At 36.8% G+C, this 17,241-nt stretch overlaps 2 protein-coding genes across 4 annotated transcripts; both read right to left on the bottom strand.

The window, feature by feature from the left end:
* On the bottom strand, window positions 3,894-10,000 carry LOC107630481 (WD repeat-containing protein DWA2). 3 transcript variants are annotated; one of them, XM_021121487.1, is made up of 15 exons: window positions 9,866-10,000; window positions 9,674-9,769; window positions 9,102-9,190; window positions 8,932-9,015; window positions 8,712-8,844; window positions 8,435-8,546; window positions 7,994-8,093; window positions 6,983-7,110; window positions 6,545-6,614; window positions 6,239-6,327; window positions 5,994-6,039; window positions 5,791-5,861; window positions 5,636-5,709; window positions 5,499-5,557; window positions 3,894-4,172 (listed from the first exon to the last, which is right to left on the bottom strand). In XM_021121487.1, exons 3-15 carry the CDS (start codon window positions 9,144-9,146, stop codon window positions 4,164-4,166), a joined length of 1,020 nt encoding a protein of 339 aa, XP_020977146.1. In that variant the 5' UTR covers window positions 9,147-9,190; window positions 9,674-9,769; window positions 9,866-10,000; the 3' UTR covers window positions 3,894-4,163. The 3 variants fall into 3 exon arrangements, with proteins under 3 accessions (XP_020977146.1, XP_020977141.1, XP_016189116.1); XM_021121482.1 differs by lacking the exon at window positions 3,894-4,172 and adding an exon at window positions 4,330-4,830 and having other exon boundaries at window positions 9,102-9,185; XM_016333630.2 differs by lacking the exon at window positions 3,894-4,172 and adding an exon at window positions 4,330-4,830.
* Window positions 12,171-12,970, bottom strand: LOC110271177. Its single transcript, XM_021121503.1, has 2 exons — window positions 12,739-12,970; window positions 12,171-12,659 (listed from the first exon to the last, which is right to left on the bottom strand). Exons 1-2 carry the CDS (start codon window positions 12,928-12,930, stop codon window positions 12,378-12,380), a joined length of 474 nt encoding a protein of 157 aa, XP_020977162.1. The 5' UTR covers window positions 12,931-12,970; the 3' UTR covers window positions 12,171-12,377.

The following is a 17,241-nucleotide window of genomic DNA, read 5'->3' on the forward strand; positions in this document are numbered from 1 at the left end:
TAAAGACTCAGAAAAAATCTACAAGGCTAACATCTTGACAAAAACCCTCGACGAAGAAAAAATCCCCTTCCAGACAAACAGCAACACGAAGAGAAAGACAAAGCAAATATAAGAAAGAACGTTATCTGCTACAAAGTCTACCAGTAAAGAAAGTTACAAAAGGCGCAGTCTTTTTTACCAAAGAGATTATCAAACAGTTCATCGACCCAAAATTCCAAAATATGAAGGCGACAGTCGCAAACAACAAATTGAGCATAACAAAAAGGTTCAGACTTTCCAGCATGTATTTCAAACGAAAATTGGAGTTTTATCAAAAAACCGAAGGCAAATAGTAAAGAAGCAGAAAGTAGAAACCAAACCTGGAAAAATAGGAGAAAACCCTGAAGAAAGGTTGAGAGCAGAAGCGACAGGGAGAAGAGCCACCCCTCGAACAGAAAGCCTCACAAAAGTAGGAAACAGAAGGCGAAATCCAGAGTCACCCCTCTTCCACAAGAAGCAATAACCAAGCAACGTAGCAGGGAGAAACTATAAACTCCAAGCGAAAACAGAAAGAGAGAAAGAACAGGGAGGTTACGGAGAAGAGAAACCGTTTTTCCTGAGTGTAAAATTCAAAAATAAAGAGGTTAAGAGAAACGGGGCAATTAAAAACCAATTAATGAAGGTATTAAAGCCTCGCATATTCCCAAAGCTAAGAGCGCTAATGCAAAAGCGCGCGCCTTTTAAAGAAGCGAAAGAAAACGTTCCATATTCAAAAAAGAAAAGCTCTACAAAGATGAAGTCGACAAAATGCTCGAGTTTGGCTTCACCAGAGAAGGATCGAAGTCCTAAAACTAAGACTCGACCTCAGAAAAGAAAAATCGAGCTCGAGCAGGGGCACTGTTCATACCCTGGGTCGAGCTATCCGACCCGGGATGATAAGCAACAAAGCGACTGACCTCTTCAGGTCAGATCATCCGACCTCTTCTCAAAGAGCTCGGCCAAATCGACAGAAAAGTCCAAAAGGGGCCCAACTCAAGGAACACGACCCAGACCATAAGGCGGCCCAAGCCTATAGGGATAAGGGCGGTTCCCTTGAAGATAAGCTGACCTCACCCAAAGGATAAGATAAAGATAAGATAACTAACTTATCTTATCTAAAAAGGTCACTCTACACCGTTATAAATACACTAGAACACCCAGGTATAACTCATACTCTGATTCTACATAAAAACCTGCTAATACCCTTGCTAACTTAAGCATCGGAGTCCCTTGCAGGTACCCCCACCCTCCGGTGACGAAGGATCAGCAGTGCAGCTAGTCCCACAAGTCGGACACGACAGCTCCGGCCGCCACCCACCAGCCGGATACGTCATCTCCGACCAGCACAGAAGATCTCGTCCGAGATCGACCTACAGTTTCAGGTAATCCCGGAACAGGCGTCGATGGCAAATTTCCTCCTCATGCGTACGCGTGGATGACGCGTGCGCGTGGCCCTCAATTCTCCAAATGCTCATTTCTTCATGCATTCTCCACTTTGTATGATTTTCTCTTCACTTCTTCTATCCAATACTTGCCTTATGGATCTAAAATCACTCAACAAACATATCAAGGTATCGAATGGAATTAAGGTGAATCAAAATTAGCAATTTAAAGGCCAAAAAAGCATGTTTTCACTCTTAAGTACAAAATCAAGGAGAATTATAAAACCATACTATTTCATTGAATAAATGTGGAAAATGTGATAAAATTCCCCCAAATTAAGCACAGGATAAACCACAAAATTGGGCATTTTAGGGTTAAAGAAGCATGTTTTAAACCATGAAGCATAATTAGAAAGGAAACACAAAAACATACAATTTATGTGAATAAGTGTGAAAAATATCGATAAAACACCCCAAATTCTACACAAGAAAAATCCTAAAATTGTGGTTTATCAGTTAGCACAAAAAGGTAAAAGAAAACTTTAAGGGAAGGTCGAATATCAGGTTCCAGACAAAGAAGTTGGTATATTTTCAAAAAAGCCAACAAGTTAGGGTGAAGTTGGGAAGGAGCGACGTTACAAGTCCAGAGGACATCAATCTCAAAGTCGAAAAAAGGAAGCCTAACGTCTAGCTTAGTGAAAAAACAATTATAGGCATAAAAGAAAGGGCATTCCAACTTATCTAATGGGGAAAAACATGCCCTCTCCTTAGGATCAGCTACGACTATCTCATAATTTCTCTCATCCTCCTGACTTTCACACAACCTATGGTGCCTATAGAAGGTCTCGCCATACTCACTATTAAGAACGAGAACAGGAGTAAGAATAGAAATATCTATCCAGATCAGATGAGATGGGACTTTCGTAGACGTTGTGAATGACAAATCGAGACGTAAAGCTATACCTACAAAGACAACAAACAAATCGTCACAAAGAAGCCGGACACCAAACAAAAGAAATTGGGTTTTCAGCAAACAGCGGAAAATTGGGTTTTCAAGAATTAGAAATGGCATCACTTCTGAACTAACAAAAGAAACACCATTTGGGGACAACACAAATCATAGTCTATGGCAACAATCTCATACGGCAACAGTTTCAACAAAACTTCAAGAACAACAAGTATCAATGATGAAAAAGGAAAAGTAAAAAACTTCGTCACCAACAACATTCTAAATCACCATTCAAAATATTATTCAAAACAAAAATACAAGTACTACTCAGAGTAATCGAAAACAAAAAACAAAGGAAAAAGTACCAACCTTGATGAAATGCGAAAATGGAAGGGCACGTCTAAATAGCAAGAAACACGAACGTTCCTCTCCGAAAAAACAAAACAAGATCTTCAAAGGGTCCAAGACAGAGAAATATTGGACTAGAACGACATCACGAAGCAAGAACAAAATAAGACGAGTTAAGGGTATTTTCTTCTAAAGTGGGAAACGAAGAAAAGTGAGTGATTTCAAAAACAGAAAAGGGTGAAGAAAGAAGGCGCGAGGCTTTTATAAGAAACAAGGGGCAAAAAAGGCATTTCGCACCCCTCTTTAAAGCTACGCGCGGATTTCAAGAAAACTGCCGCATAACGTTTGCTATATCATTAAAGAGGCAACGTTTTAAAATTTTGAAACACGTCGAGTACCCGACCTCCTGGAGGCGGCGTACCTGATAATAGAAACTGAAGCCACGAAATGCTTGGGCCCGACCTCATTAAAGCTTGGACTCAAGCATGAGCACTGTTCATACCCTGACCCACGACAAAGCAATGCCCAATAAGGATAAAGGCTCATCCAAAAAGGATGGCCTCTCCAGCTTACCTGACCTCTTAAAGAGGTCACACGCAGCAAGAAATGTCTAGTTTTACTTAAATAAGTAATTGCCTTTCCCGAATCTCTCATACTATCTCTATCTACACCAAAATATAGATTCCAACAAAATTTCAAGATATAGGAAACGGTTATCCACCAATAAAGTTGGAACTACTTCAAAAGGTGGCTATCTATTCTATTATAAATATACTGACATCCCTCAGGTATATTCACGCTCCCAATATACTAAAAACCTGCCTAAAATCCTTGCTAACTTAAGTATCAAAGTCTCTTGCAGATACCACCCCCCCCCAACCAAAACAAATCGGTTGTTGTCTCATAAGAAGTTTAGACCTCATGTTCAAGTCCAAATTACCATTTCAAGTAACCCCCGAAACAGCTCTCATATTTGGGTATAATCAAGGAAACTGAGATACCCTAACATCCAAAACCTCGTTCGCATTCAAAGAATAATAAAATTAAAAAAAAAATTGTTTATTTTTGGTTTGGAGACAAAGATGAAGGCATCAGATGTTAGTGTTTTTGACATCGTAAGTGATTTGGATGCAATTAACTTATTTAATTATGTTTGGGTTTTAAAAATAATTTTAAAAAATATTGTTGCTCATTGATAAATACAAAATAAACTGGAATAAATTTTAAAATGTTTTTGGAAGCTCCATCAAATAGAGCAGGAGCACTGTTTGACCGTTCCGCCAATACTTAACCTAAATAGTGGCACGACAAAGATCGAAAAGTGGATTTGAATCCTGTTGGAGAGCAAGTCTTCTCCGGTTCTCCCTTTATCCACTTGCCCCCAAAATCCAGTCACTCGGAATGCTCGAATCTGTCCTCCCACAATGCCCCTGCCACGTGCCACTCAAATATAACTCGTCCACACATCAAAGCACCTATTGACCAAGTGAATAACAAATTGTGGATAAGAGGTTGAATCGAAATGAATAAGCGCTTACATGCTAATACCAAAGATTGGCAGAGAATTCGTGGTTATTAGCCCCTCACGTGCCAAAGGCAAAACAAGTCAGCTAGCAACTAAGAACATTCACATTGTTGTTCAACTGAGATTTGATTATATCCAAATCAAAAGTACAATGAAGGTGAGTCATTATAATAGACTGTTAATAATGGAACGCATTCAACATTCCACCTCGCCCCTCAGACCACAATTTAGCACAAATGATGAGGTTTTGCAACTAAGCATTAGGTTTAACCATGAATTACATGTGGAAACGTACCAAAGAATGTTAGAAACATAAACCAACCTAAACGAAAAAATTTCCAAAACAATGTCATTGCTTTCGGGGCTATGAATGGCTGCTGGTCAAGGATGTTATGCACATAAAACATTAAACATGTTTGCCACATGAACCCGCCAATGGTACCATGATGTAATGACAATTTGGGTCTTCTAGTCATCTGTTTATCTCAATACCAGGGGAGCAGGAAACTATCGATGCAGAACAAGAAGGCAAAATGGTGACAACGGCATGATTTTTTATTTTAACTTCATTTTTTGGAGATGAAAGGTTTAACCGATTCTACAACCACCTGTTTTGAAAGAAGAAATGCCAAATTAATAGGGTTATTTATAATGTCAACATCTAACTTGATAAATGCATAGAATTTTGAGAGCAAATCACTGATTTAGATTGTTATACTCCGGTCCAAACTGTAAGTGATAGGCCAGATAATAAATCAGGCAATACTATTGTTTAGGACCTAGAAGTGTTAAATCAAGTAGTCCGATCTTATGAACAAGTGTATGCCATTGGCACCAGCTACATCACCCAAATACATGATCAGAAGCATTCTTTGAAAGGGGGGATAGAAACAGCGCTAACTGATCTGAGACTTTACCATCAAGAAACTCAGATCAAGTATGAAACACTCAAACCTAGGTCCAATAGACCAATACGCCGATGGCTACAATACACAATATATTGGTTCATCAGGAGCAGCAGGTCTAATATTTTGCAGTCATAGCTTACTACTGCTCTTATTGGATAAAACAGCTAAGACCATCCACATAAACCATAATATAAGAGAAAATCTAGTGGTGCAGAGAATATTTGAAGATATTTTTTTTATTAAGACCATTCAAAAAAAACAGGTTTTTGTCTTTTTATTTGTTTATTTTTTACATTTTCTAATTTTCATGAGGAGAACTTGTCAATTTAAGACTGAGGGTTAGTCGAAAGCTTTTCTCATGATCTTACCCTGCCATCATAGGATAACGATGCAAAGATCCATGGTTCACGAGAACTCCAGGTGAGCCCTGTAACATGAACCAATAGTTGGAAATAGAAATCACTAAAGATCATGAATTTAAGTAAAAGAAGAAGAAATCCCTTACCATAAATGCTGTCTTCATAATCACTATACGTATTGATTAAAGGATCAACCCAATGAGTAGGTGACTCAGTTTGGCTGCAGAAAAACATAGGAAAATCAGAAAAATAATATTAGTCATAAAAAAATGTTTAATAATATTTAAAATCAGAAAATGACCTCTCAGTTGATACATCATCATTGCCTAGAGAGACAAGCCACAGGTTCACTGTTGAATCTGTACCAGCACTCTGAAATATCCACATCATGAAAAATAATTAAACAACCCCATACACAAATGAAAAATAGAAGAGGTCTGTAAGTAATTCAGTATCCTTGTGATTGCGTGTGTTGTGCGTATGAAAGAGAGAATGAGAGATAACCAAGATCACTCCGTCATACTCAGGGTTACATTTGACAATCCATGTCCTGGCAATACAATATAGACTGTCGATCAAATGTCTGTTTATTTTGATAAAAGAAAAAGCTTATAATGGCATTAAGACATAAGTTATTTGGGCATCAAAATCGTTGATGATAGAGAGTATTTTTTGCATATTATTTTTCATTATCCTTTGTAATATAACTAAGAAATGAAATCAACTCTTCAACTACAGGTGCTAGTTACCAATGCGTATGTCCTGGAAGCTCTTGGATGGGAACTTTTGGTTTTCTTAGATCCCAGATATGTATCCCAGACTCATGTTCTGCAGTAACCTGTACAGATCATAGTCATTCAACTGAATCAATAAGAATGGAATGTGGGTGAATACTACTGTCTCAGAAGTCAGCTGCTCTGTAACTTGAAGTTGCGTAATTCAAATTAAAGTTTATCAAACACATACTATATCGGACACAGATTTTTTAACCATTTTTGAGGAATTGTATAAACACACTTAGCACTTCAACAATGACCACAAAGTTCAAGTCTTACAAGTACGTGCTTCCTTTTCGGGTGATAATCAACACTGCGTACATGGGAGCATTCAATTGAAATAGTCTTCCTGTAATTCAAAGAATCCTATTAATAGACAACAATTCCAAGTGGTACTAATTCATACTAAAACTAGTTGCTTGTAGGGGAATATATAACCCTTTCCCTCAACCCACAATAGTGAACTTCAAGTGAAAATAACAGAAAAGGAAGAAATAATTGCAAATAAATTTGCTTTAAAAAATAAACAAAACCGGCAGATGATGTTTCAAGATGCCTAGAATCATGTTACCACATAATTCAAAGTTCCAAAAATACTAAACTAACTTTCCTCATATTTTTAAATAAAACCATGTTTGTGTTCACCATTGTGGAATATTATCACCTATTTAAATACATTAATACAAGAATGAATTATGCTATCTGAACATTACATACCCCATTGCTCTGACATCCCATAGTTGGAGAGATGATTCAAAAGTTGCGGCAACAGAATTCACATCATGTGGATCCCATGCCCCACCAGATATCTTGTGGGGCATGCCAGCTGAATCTTGTGATTGTATCTACATTTTATGTTGGGGGTGCACGTTAGTCCGACAGTCATTGAACACCATTTGCAAATATGAGATATTGTATATTCACAAATATATATTGTAATCACATGTTACTATGTAAAGTAAAACCATGATTATCAAAGTCCAAACACATTTACATTTATATACAACGCTATCTAATACCAGTATCCCTAGTAACTTTGCGATATTTAACTTTTATGCAGATGGACTATTAAAACGAATAGAGTTTGCCTTTTCCAACCCAAATAATCAAACCATAAAATCAAGGAATCAGAGTCATTCAAAATTACAACTAGGCAGTTAGCAGCAAATATTATGGCTGGCAATGATCAATCATTCTCCTATGAATTACTGATACACTATTGTATAATACGAAATAAGACCCATTATGGACAACATATAAAATTCATTTCTCGGTCATTTTAGGGGGATCCATTTACACCTATCTTCAATCAGTTTCAAGCCTTAATTTCTTATCACGCCTCTTGCTCAAAACTTGAAACAATAGCTTCTAGCAAAACAATTATCTTTAGAGTCAATCCAGGAAGAAATAAAATAACTAATCCATTGATCACGTATATTAATATTACACTTCAAGGGGCATAGAATACTTTCCTTTTGTTTTTGAATTTTTTAGGGGCTTAAGGTAGAGAGAAATCAACCATTTCACATTTGCATGTGATTAGATGATCTTTCATCATTTTACTCTCCCCAATTTGTCATGTGTGCAACATTCAAAATTTCAAATCATTAACTTATTATAACAAGTGATGGTAACTTGGATAACAATGACACGTGTTTCAGTGGAATATGACATTTTCTTATGCATGCATATGTCACAAACTTCAGATACGTAGTGTGAACTTCATACTTGTGCAGTTTTCTTGGAAGCATCTAGACTCCACAAGTAGAGGTTCTCCTCATCGATGCTGATCAATTTATCATGCCTTCCAGATGGCCACCAGAGAATACTGTTTGGTAGTGAATTTTCAGTAAGGATTGGGAAGACAATAAAATAGCGTATCATATTCAGAGAGTAATGCGCATACATCAGACAAGAACGACAACTCTTCCAGGACATAGCCAAAAGGGGAGTCCAATACTTACTGTAAACTTAGAGGTATAATATCTTCCTTAAGAACAACTGTTAACTATTTTATCCTCAAAAATTTCTTCAACATCTTTAGATAATTACCAAAACAGAGTAATGACTTCATATATAACACCAGCACTGGAAGTTCAAAATATTAAATTACAACATCACTTCCTATCAGATAAATCAAAATCAGCATATGGGGAATCGCAAACTTACCATTTAATCTTACCAGCATGACCGTCTAGCGATGTAATTTTTTCTAACTGAGGCGAATTCAACTCGCCATATAACTCAGGGATCTGCCATATTGCTGCTCCATAAGTTTCACCTTAACAAACAAAAAGAAAATAGTCATAAACCAGTCTAACTGTGGATACTAACATGATGCATAAACTATCTCAACTATCAAGCTCAAAAAGCACGCAAAAAACGCACATACTTTGAAAATGTTTTTCAATGTGAAGTAAATAAGTCGTAAAACGCAGTCAATTACCATTAGAGTAAACGGTTGAGAAGATCCGTTGATCGAAAGGACATGAGACAAGGTCCCAAATCTCATTCGGGTGCGAAAACAATCCTTCACAGAACAATTCAGTTCCACTCGACGAAAGCCGAATCAGATGAACCTACAAAACAAAAGAATGAGAAACAAGTTGAAATTGGAGTCACATGTCAATGAGAAAGTGAAACGTGAAAATTAAGCATATTATTACCTCATTTTCTTCTTTGAGGCTGAGAGTGCCAGCCAGAAAGGTAGTGTGATCCGTGTCTGCCTTTACATCCGAAATGCATCGAGCCTATGCATGTTATGAGAAGTGGATAACAATTTAGATCAATGGAGATTGAGAATCATAAATATTTTAGGGTTTTTAGTGAAGTTGACCTGATATTTTAGACCGTATCCTATGCCTGATGATGCACCTTGCATTGCCCTTGCTTCTTGCTCCTCCGGATGCTGAATCTTCCACTTTGCTAGCTCGTCGCACACACAGTTCAGAGTTCAATAGAGGTGTTTACGGTTCAATTTGGTTTGGTTTTTAGAGGAAGAACCATCCGATCCAATCGTACAAAAAATGTTCAGTTTGGTTTGGTTCAATTTTATATTTGAGGTCAACCAAACCAAACCAAACCAAATGTAATTGGATTGGTTTGGTTCAGTTTTTAAATTAATTCAGAAAAAATTCCATGTCCTACACCAATTCTATTGTTTTAACACTGTACAAAGATCACAGCAATACAGTGGCCAAGGCCAAAAACTATAGGAGAAAATGTGCAACTGCATTGGTTTTGAACTGAACACAAACATTTGTTGTCACTAAAATGCAAGCAAATGGCTATTCAGGCTATACAGCAAATTGAAAATGCAAGCATGTCACTGAAATGGAAAATGTTTTAGTTGCATTGAATGGCTATACAGGCTATACAGCAATTTGTTGCATCTAAATAGGCAATTACCTCAGTTCTTAGCTTGAATGGCTTTTGGCTAGTGACTTTCAGCTGCTGTGTCTTCGTCCACCTGCTTCCCCCAAAGGTGCTAGTTGATTCCAAGCACTGAAAGGTAAATCCATTCAATTCAAATTTGAAAACCCTCATTTATGAATCAAATCATTTTTTGCTCAAAAAAGGTAACCAAACCAAAAGACTTACATTTCTTCTGCTTCTTCTACCGCATTAGAAGTGCTGTTTAGATACACTGCAGTTTGAATAAAAAGTATAACAAACATCAACACAAACAAATAAATGCTACCATGTAAAGTTTTTACACACACATCTACCCATTTATAGATACATAAATCAGAACAAAAAACCAGAAAAAGAGGCATTGGACTTGTTGTCAATTTTGTTTCATCATCTTCCTAAAACAACACAAACAAAATTCCAGATGATTTTTTTTCAGCATATAGAGGGTTGAATTTTAATGAATAATTGTATATATTGCCAAAAATTAATTCTGTCCTAATTTTCCATTTAAATCATATCTTTTTTATTGTGTAATAGATTTATAGAAACAATAGTCATTTAATTATTGAGTGAATCATATTTTATAATTTAATAATTAGAAAAGTCATAAACATTGTCCAAACTTTTTCGTGAATCAATTTTAGTGAAAATAGACAATTAACTTTCCCATGAACCATGATTTGTTCATTTAGTGGTAATAGACATACCTACATAATTAATAAGATTTACATGAATAATAATATTTTAAGAAACTAATTATCACGTTAATGTTTGAGCCGTAAGTCGTTGTTTATCAAAAGTTCGTCTTCATTTGCTTTCTTTATCTTAAATATTTTTTATTTTAAATTTTTATCTATTGTATAACTAAAATATTTTTATCTATTTTATCTTAAATATTTTTATCTATTGCAGTTTAGCTTCTCTTATTGCTTGTCTCAAATAAAGTGCAACTGTTTTCTGAATTTTTTGATGATGATTGTGATTAAACTTTGGTTATGCGCTAGTTGAATGTCCTTGTTGAAATAGTAGGTGTATTGATATAGACTGTTCATTCTTTTTTTATTGACAGAAATGGCTACCACGACGTATATCACATTAATAATACACCATAGAGGTAGACTTGAAAGGGGATCGGATGGCAAGTTGTGTTATGCAGAAGGTGAAATTACTGAGGTGGAGAGAGTTAACGTGGATACTCTGAATAGCTTCTTCATTAGTGCCTTACTGAAAGACATTGGGTATCCAATCATCTCCGATTTCTACTGGCGACAGCCTGGAATGGAAATTGAGGGTGGTTTGAGGCTTCTGCGACTTGACATGGATGTCGTTAAGATGTATGAAGCTGCTGTGGAGAATGGGCATAAGATTGAATTATACACAGAGAACCCAATTAGCCAAGCAGATGTTGTAGATACGAATGAAGAAGCTGGTGTAGAAGTACCTGATCAGGTTAATGTAACTCCATCAAGGAGGAGGAGGAAAGTTTGTGTCAGGAGGACTCCAACTCCAAAGAAGGCAACAGGTCCTAGAACCCAGTGTAAGTTATTTATATCCACTCTCTTCTTCTACTTATTGGCATGAAGATAAATTTATCTTGCATTAAAAATTTGAGCTAATGCAATTATCAACATTTATAGGTGAATGTTGATGATCGCAACTGTGTGAATCCTTCTGAAGAACCTATGGCAGTAAGACCTCCACCTTCTAACTCCTCTACTGCATATGTGCCACCTAGACCTATCATAAAGCCAACCATGCCCAAGAGACCAATTAGGAGGAGAAATATTAAGAGGCCACCACCGTCACAACCTTCTCCCCTCAGACTTGCCCCACCACAACCTATTCCCATAACGCCTACCACACCACAACCTTCTGTTGTTAGGCCTACATCACCAACTAACCAACCGCCTCCAAGAGTTACCAGACAAACAATGCATGGTGCAAGTCAAGGGACCACTACACGATTTATGCGATTCATGCCAACTCCACCATCCACAATTCAAACACCAGGCAGATGGCCAGTACCTGGGTTCCGTCCACCAATAGGAGCATCTTCAAGTGGCAACAACAACGGGGTTTCTAGTGGCAGCAGCAACTCCACACCCAACAAATAGGATTTTCTAGTGTGAATTTGTAATTTGATGAAGTACTTACTGTAATGAGAGCTCTATGAACTCTTATATTATGGTTTTTTTGTAACTTATGCCTAGTAATTAAACAGCACAACTTGATGCTTTCATGTTCATGGTTTGTATTGGTTCTATTAGGTACATTTGATTTGCTACTGCTACATCAAACTCATACCCTCATTTTGAGGCTTTTGTTGATAACTGCATATGAGTAAATTACTTCAAGGTTTATTATAGCTTATGGAATGAATATTTAGTTCCATTTCCAGGTTACAACTTTGCTATGTATTTTACAATACCATGTTTCTGGCTAGATTAAGACAAATCACGACATTTATATTTCTTTTTTTGTCAAAATTGAGTTAACTCCAATCTAACAGATATCAAATACATTAACAATCATGGACATTAATGTCATAACACAACTTGACTTTTTCCACAACAAGTGAAGATAGTAACAGAGTTTCGAAGTTCATCATCATCGAGACCAACCAGCTTCTAAGTTCATCATCATTGAAACCAAAAAGCTGCACAAAAAGACTCCAGGACAACATACACCATAAGCACAGTTACATATTGATTAATTGGAGTAGATTCAGCCCTACACAAATCAGTAAACTCAAAAAAATAGTTATAATCCATGACCTAATAATTCTAATTTCACCCTGGAGCTTCCCTATCTTTAACAAGATCTTCACACTATTCTCTTGAATCTCTCTTCTTTGCCCAGTGAGATTGACCTCATGGTTACCACAGGAGCTATCTTGATTTTTTCTAACAAGGGCTCTTGCCAGTCCCTCCCATCCTCCGTCAATCTCATCCACCCATATAAAATACTTGCAATCCATCGTCTGTAGTGTGAAAGGGAGGAATAAGGAATCATTCACAATAAGTTAATTTGATCAGAAGCACAAAAACAAAAAGACTTACCTTCCATAGAGGACACCTTACGAACCATCTCCCAGGATTTGTTAAGGTTCCAGATTGTAGCAACACCACACCCTGTCCACAAAAGCATCTCCCAGACAAAGTCTTCTCTTCACCCCTCTTGGAAGACGAAGTCCCTTCTGCGCTGATGCTTCCATTCGAAGAACATTGGTTACCTCTGCTTCTCCTAGACATTCTAGGGTTTTGAAATTGAAATTGGGAAAACAGTTGAGGATAAATTAGGGAAATGAGTGATGTTATAACAGTATATTTATGCTTGGACACGTTAGACTACTGATTCAAAGCCAAGTAAGCAGTTAACATGCCATGTTGCCTTTTAACTTAACGGAGCTAACATTTTAATGACGTTCGGGTACTATCGACTGACGGATCCAGCCTTTCATGGGTACAAAGTCACTTTTCTTCTTTCATGGGTACTTTTGTCAGCGTTCGTAAAGTTCATGGGTACAAATGGTAGTTTTTCCTTTTTCATATTTAAAAAAGGGAAAAGCTCTACATCTATGTAAAAATTACATGGATGGTATCCATGTAACTTTCACTCCACGCCCCCACATCCCTGTTTGTTTTACACGCGTCACTTATAACTTATATAAGGAATCCTTATTTTGCTTTTTCAACGTTTCTCAACGTAAACCTTCTCATACAACGTAAACCTCTTTCGCGTTTTTCTTCTTCTTCTTCTTCTTCTTCTTCTTCTTCTTCTTCTTCTTCTTCTTCTTCTTCTTCTTCTTTAACCTAATTAAATTCGTTGTTCTCCTCTTTCACATTTTTTTTCTCTGCATTATGAATCTGGATTGATTCAACGCAATTAACTTTGTCGTTCATCTTCTTCTTGGTTTTCTTCTTCAATCTGCACTTTTGAGTTGAAACAATGAATGAATCAACTTCAAATCAGTTGAATGACTGCGATTTGGATGATTCTTCCGAAATGCATCAATTTGATGAGGTTTGGATTATTGAATTCTGAATCGAATTTAATGGAATAAAATTGCTAATTTATTTGAAGTGAATTGAATGGACTAAGGTGATCTACATTTGAATTGAATTCAAATCAATTGATAATATGTAACTATGAGTAATTGTGAGTGTCATTAACTGTGAGTAACTCTGAGTAAATTTGAGTAATTTTTCGGTTCGATAAGTACTAAAGAGGTGGTTCATCATTTTCATATTTTTGGTTCGATACGTAGAAAGTAGTCTAACAAAAATTAGACCAACATGTTTTGTTTTTTTTTCTAAGCACTATATAATTGTTTCACCGTAATTAAGATTTCGGTTCACCTTAATTAAGATTTCGGTTCACCGTAACTAAGATTTTCGGTGCACCATGCAGACCAGCTATGTCGTGGACGAAAAATTTGTCCCAAAGGTGGGAATGATTTTCAAGACCCTAGAAGAAGCTAGAAAATTCTACAAACATTATTCCAAACTTGCTGATTTTTCCACCAAAATAAGGAACACGACTCGGGATGGAGACAAGATTAAGAATCAATTAATTGTATGCTCTAGAGAAGGGGGGTGAAAACCCAAGATATCTCCAACTTTGAAGACAAACCCTTCAGCTGGGTTAAATTGTCCAGCCAGAATTTACGTACACATAATGAAGGATGTTGGTCTTTGGATAATTTCCAAAGTTGTTTTGAATCACTCACATCCTTGTTGTCCAGACCAGCTGAGATGCTCAAGCAACACAGGGAGCTTAGCATGTTCGTGCCTCACACCATTGAAACCCACGATGAAGCTGGAATTAGACCGAGCAAAACCTACCAATCATTTGTGGCAGCAGCTGGCAGCCACCGTGAACTAGGTTTTATAGAAAAAGACGCAAGGAATTACATCACAAGGGAAGTACGGAATATTTCAGAAAAAGACGATGCCAAAGAATTTGGGAAGTACCTAGTAAGAATAAAAGAAAATAACCAAAATTTCTTCTTTGAGCTCAACCCTGAAGGCGATCACTGCATTAAACATGCATTCTGGGCTGATGCAAGAAGCAGGGCTGCATTCGATTATTTCGGAGATGTGGTTTCATTTAATACCACATATAACACAAATAGGTATTCGGTTCCCTCAAAGATACTTTTGATGTTCAGTGGCTGTACATATTTCGGTTCACCATAGTGTGCTTATTATTTATGCAGGTACAATTTGGTTTTAGGTTCTTTTGTTGGTGTGAATCACCACGGGCAGTCGACACTTCTTGGATGCGCACTGATGAAAAATGAGGACATTCAATCATTCAAATGGCTATTTGAGTGTTGGCTACATTGCATGGGAGGGAAGGCACCAAAAGGTATTCTTACCGATCAATGCGCATCGATTCAAAGGGCAATTGAGCTATGCATGCCAACAACAATTCACCGTTGGTGTATCTGGCACATCATGAAGATGATCCCAAGCAAACTAAATGGCTACAAGGGACACATTGATATTGAAAAAGAGATGAGCCATGTTGTTTGGAACTCGTACACAAAAGACGATTTTGATAGAAACTGAAGGATTTCCTCACAAAGTATGGTCTCGGAGGCAACAAGTGGCTTTCAGGTAATTGAGATTTCAATTCAAATAATTTTTATGCTTATATATTTTTTTCCCAAAAGCATGCACTATTTTCGGTTCACCATAACTTATAATTTCGGTTCGGTTTGCAGAGCTGTACAAGGATCGGCATATATGGATTTCGATTTACTTGGATCACCACTTTTGGGCCGCGATGAGAAGCACACAAAGGAGCAAAAGCATGCATTCATTTTTCAACAAGTTCATCACACAGAATAGCTCCTTGAGACAATTTGTGAAGCAATACGACAATTGCCTCGCAAGCAGAGAATAAGCAGAGAGAGAATTTGATGTTGCAGATTTTCACACTATGATACCGTGATGAACAAAATCAGCAATAGAGCCACAATTTCAGTGTGTATATACCCATGAGAAGTTCAGGGAAGTTCAAGCTCAATTTAGATATAAAGTGAATTTTATCACAAGATCAATGCATTCCACCCTAGGTTTTACAAGATATGAAGTCATAGAGCAAGTTTCTAACTCCACATTCAATCCAAGTTTGTCGTCACCTATGACGCAGTATCACGAGATGTAAAGTGCCATTGCTTGCTGTTTGAGTCTAGGGGGCATATTGTGCCTCCATTCCCTAAGCGTTCTAAGCTTTGAGCAAGTGGATAACGTGGCACCTAAATACATATTGGAACGCTGGAGCAAGAACATAAAGAGGAGGCATACACACATCAAGAGCAGCCAAGATGAACCTGTACTGGAGCCAAGAAGTAAGAGATTTGACGAATTGGTGTTTTGGTCACACAATATATGTGAATTTGCATCCGAGTCTGAAGAGTTGACCGTAATTTTGCACCGAGCATTTGACAAGGTCATGGCGGAGATGGAAGAATATCAAGAAAGAAGGAAAGGAAAAAGTTTGTTAACCCACGAAGAAGCGACATTAAGAAATGTGAATGATCTTCAAAACCCACCATGTTTCAAAACAAGAGGTCGGCCCAAGAACAGACTTGGATCAAACCTGGAAAAAAAGATCTCAAATGCCATGAAGAAAAAGAAAAAGACAGCTCCAAGCAAGGTAAAATTGACTTGCTTTTGATTAGTTAAAAATTCAATTGTTCATTTTCCAAATATACAATTAATTATGTCTTTTGTAGTTGAACCTTTTAGACTCTGGATCATCGATTCAGTCAAGCTCCACTCTTTACAATACACCAGATATGAATTATCCAAGACAAGATTTTACAAGTTTTAGCTTTTATTAATATAAATTTTTCTTTATCCATGAGCAAATTTCGGTTCACCATGGTTATAGCAGGTTTAATTTCTTAATGTTGATAATCTTTAATGAATAGTGACTTTTTTGTGAAATTCTATAGTAATATATGCAGTTTTTCAATTCGTCTAGTGTATTAATTTCTAAGTTGAATAATAAGAATTTGTTTTTTGGTTCATGGTTTAGAGTTCAGAGTTCTGATAGTAGCATTCTTTTAAAATTAGATCTATGTTATATTGCTATATGCACTTTTTCGATTCACCAGTTGCATTAATTTCGGTTCATTGTGTTTTGGGGGTTTAGGGTTTAGGGTTTAAGGTTTAGGATTTAGGTTTAAGAAATTTAGGGAATTAGGGTTTTTGTGTTCAGGGTTCAGTGTTCAGGGTTCTGCTTTTAGTGTTTGGGTTTAGGGATTCAGTGTGTTTCTACTTTTTGGTTCACTCAGTGTAGTAATTTCGGTCACTGTGTTCTTTTGGAGTTCACAATCTATTGGTAATCACCCTGATTTCTTTCACTGTGAACCTGCAACAAAACAACAGCCAGGCAGTTCCAACAGGTATATAAGAAGACAAAGAGTAATTTATCTTGAATCAGTATATACATTAACATTAGATCCATACATTAATATTAACATTTACATTAATGTTGACATATATATATTCAAAAGAAGCAGTGTCTACTTTTTTAAACAAGTTGAA

This window comes from Arachis ipaensis, chromosome B01 (assembly GCF_000816755.2).
Source record: "Arachis ipaensis cultivar K30076 chromosome B01, Araip1.1, whole genome shotgun sequence".
Lineage (NCBI taxonomy): Eukaryota > Viridiplantae > Streptophyta > Magnoliopsida > Fabales > Fabaceae > Arachis > Arachis ipaensis.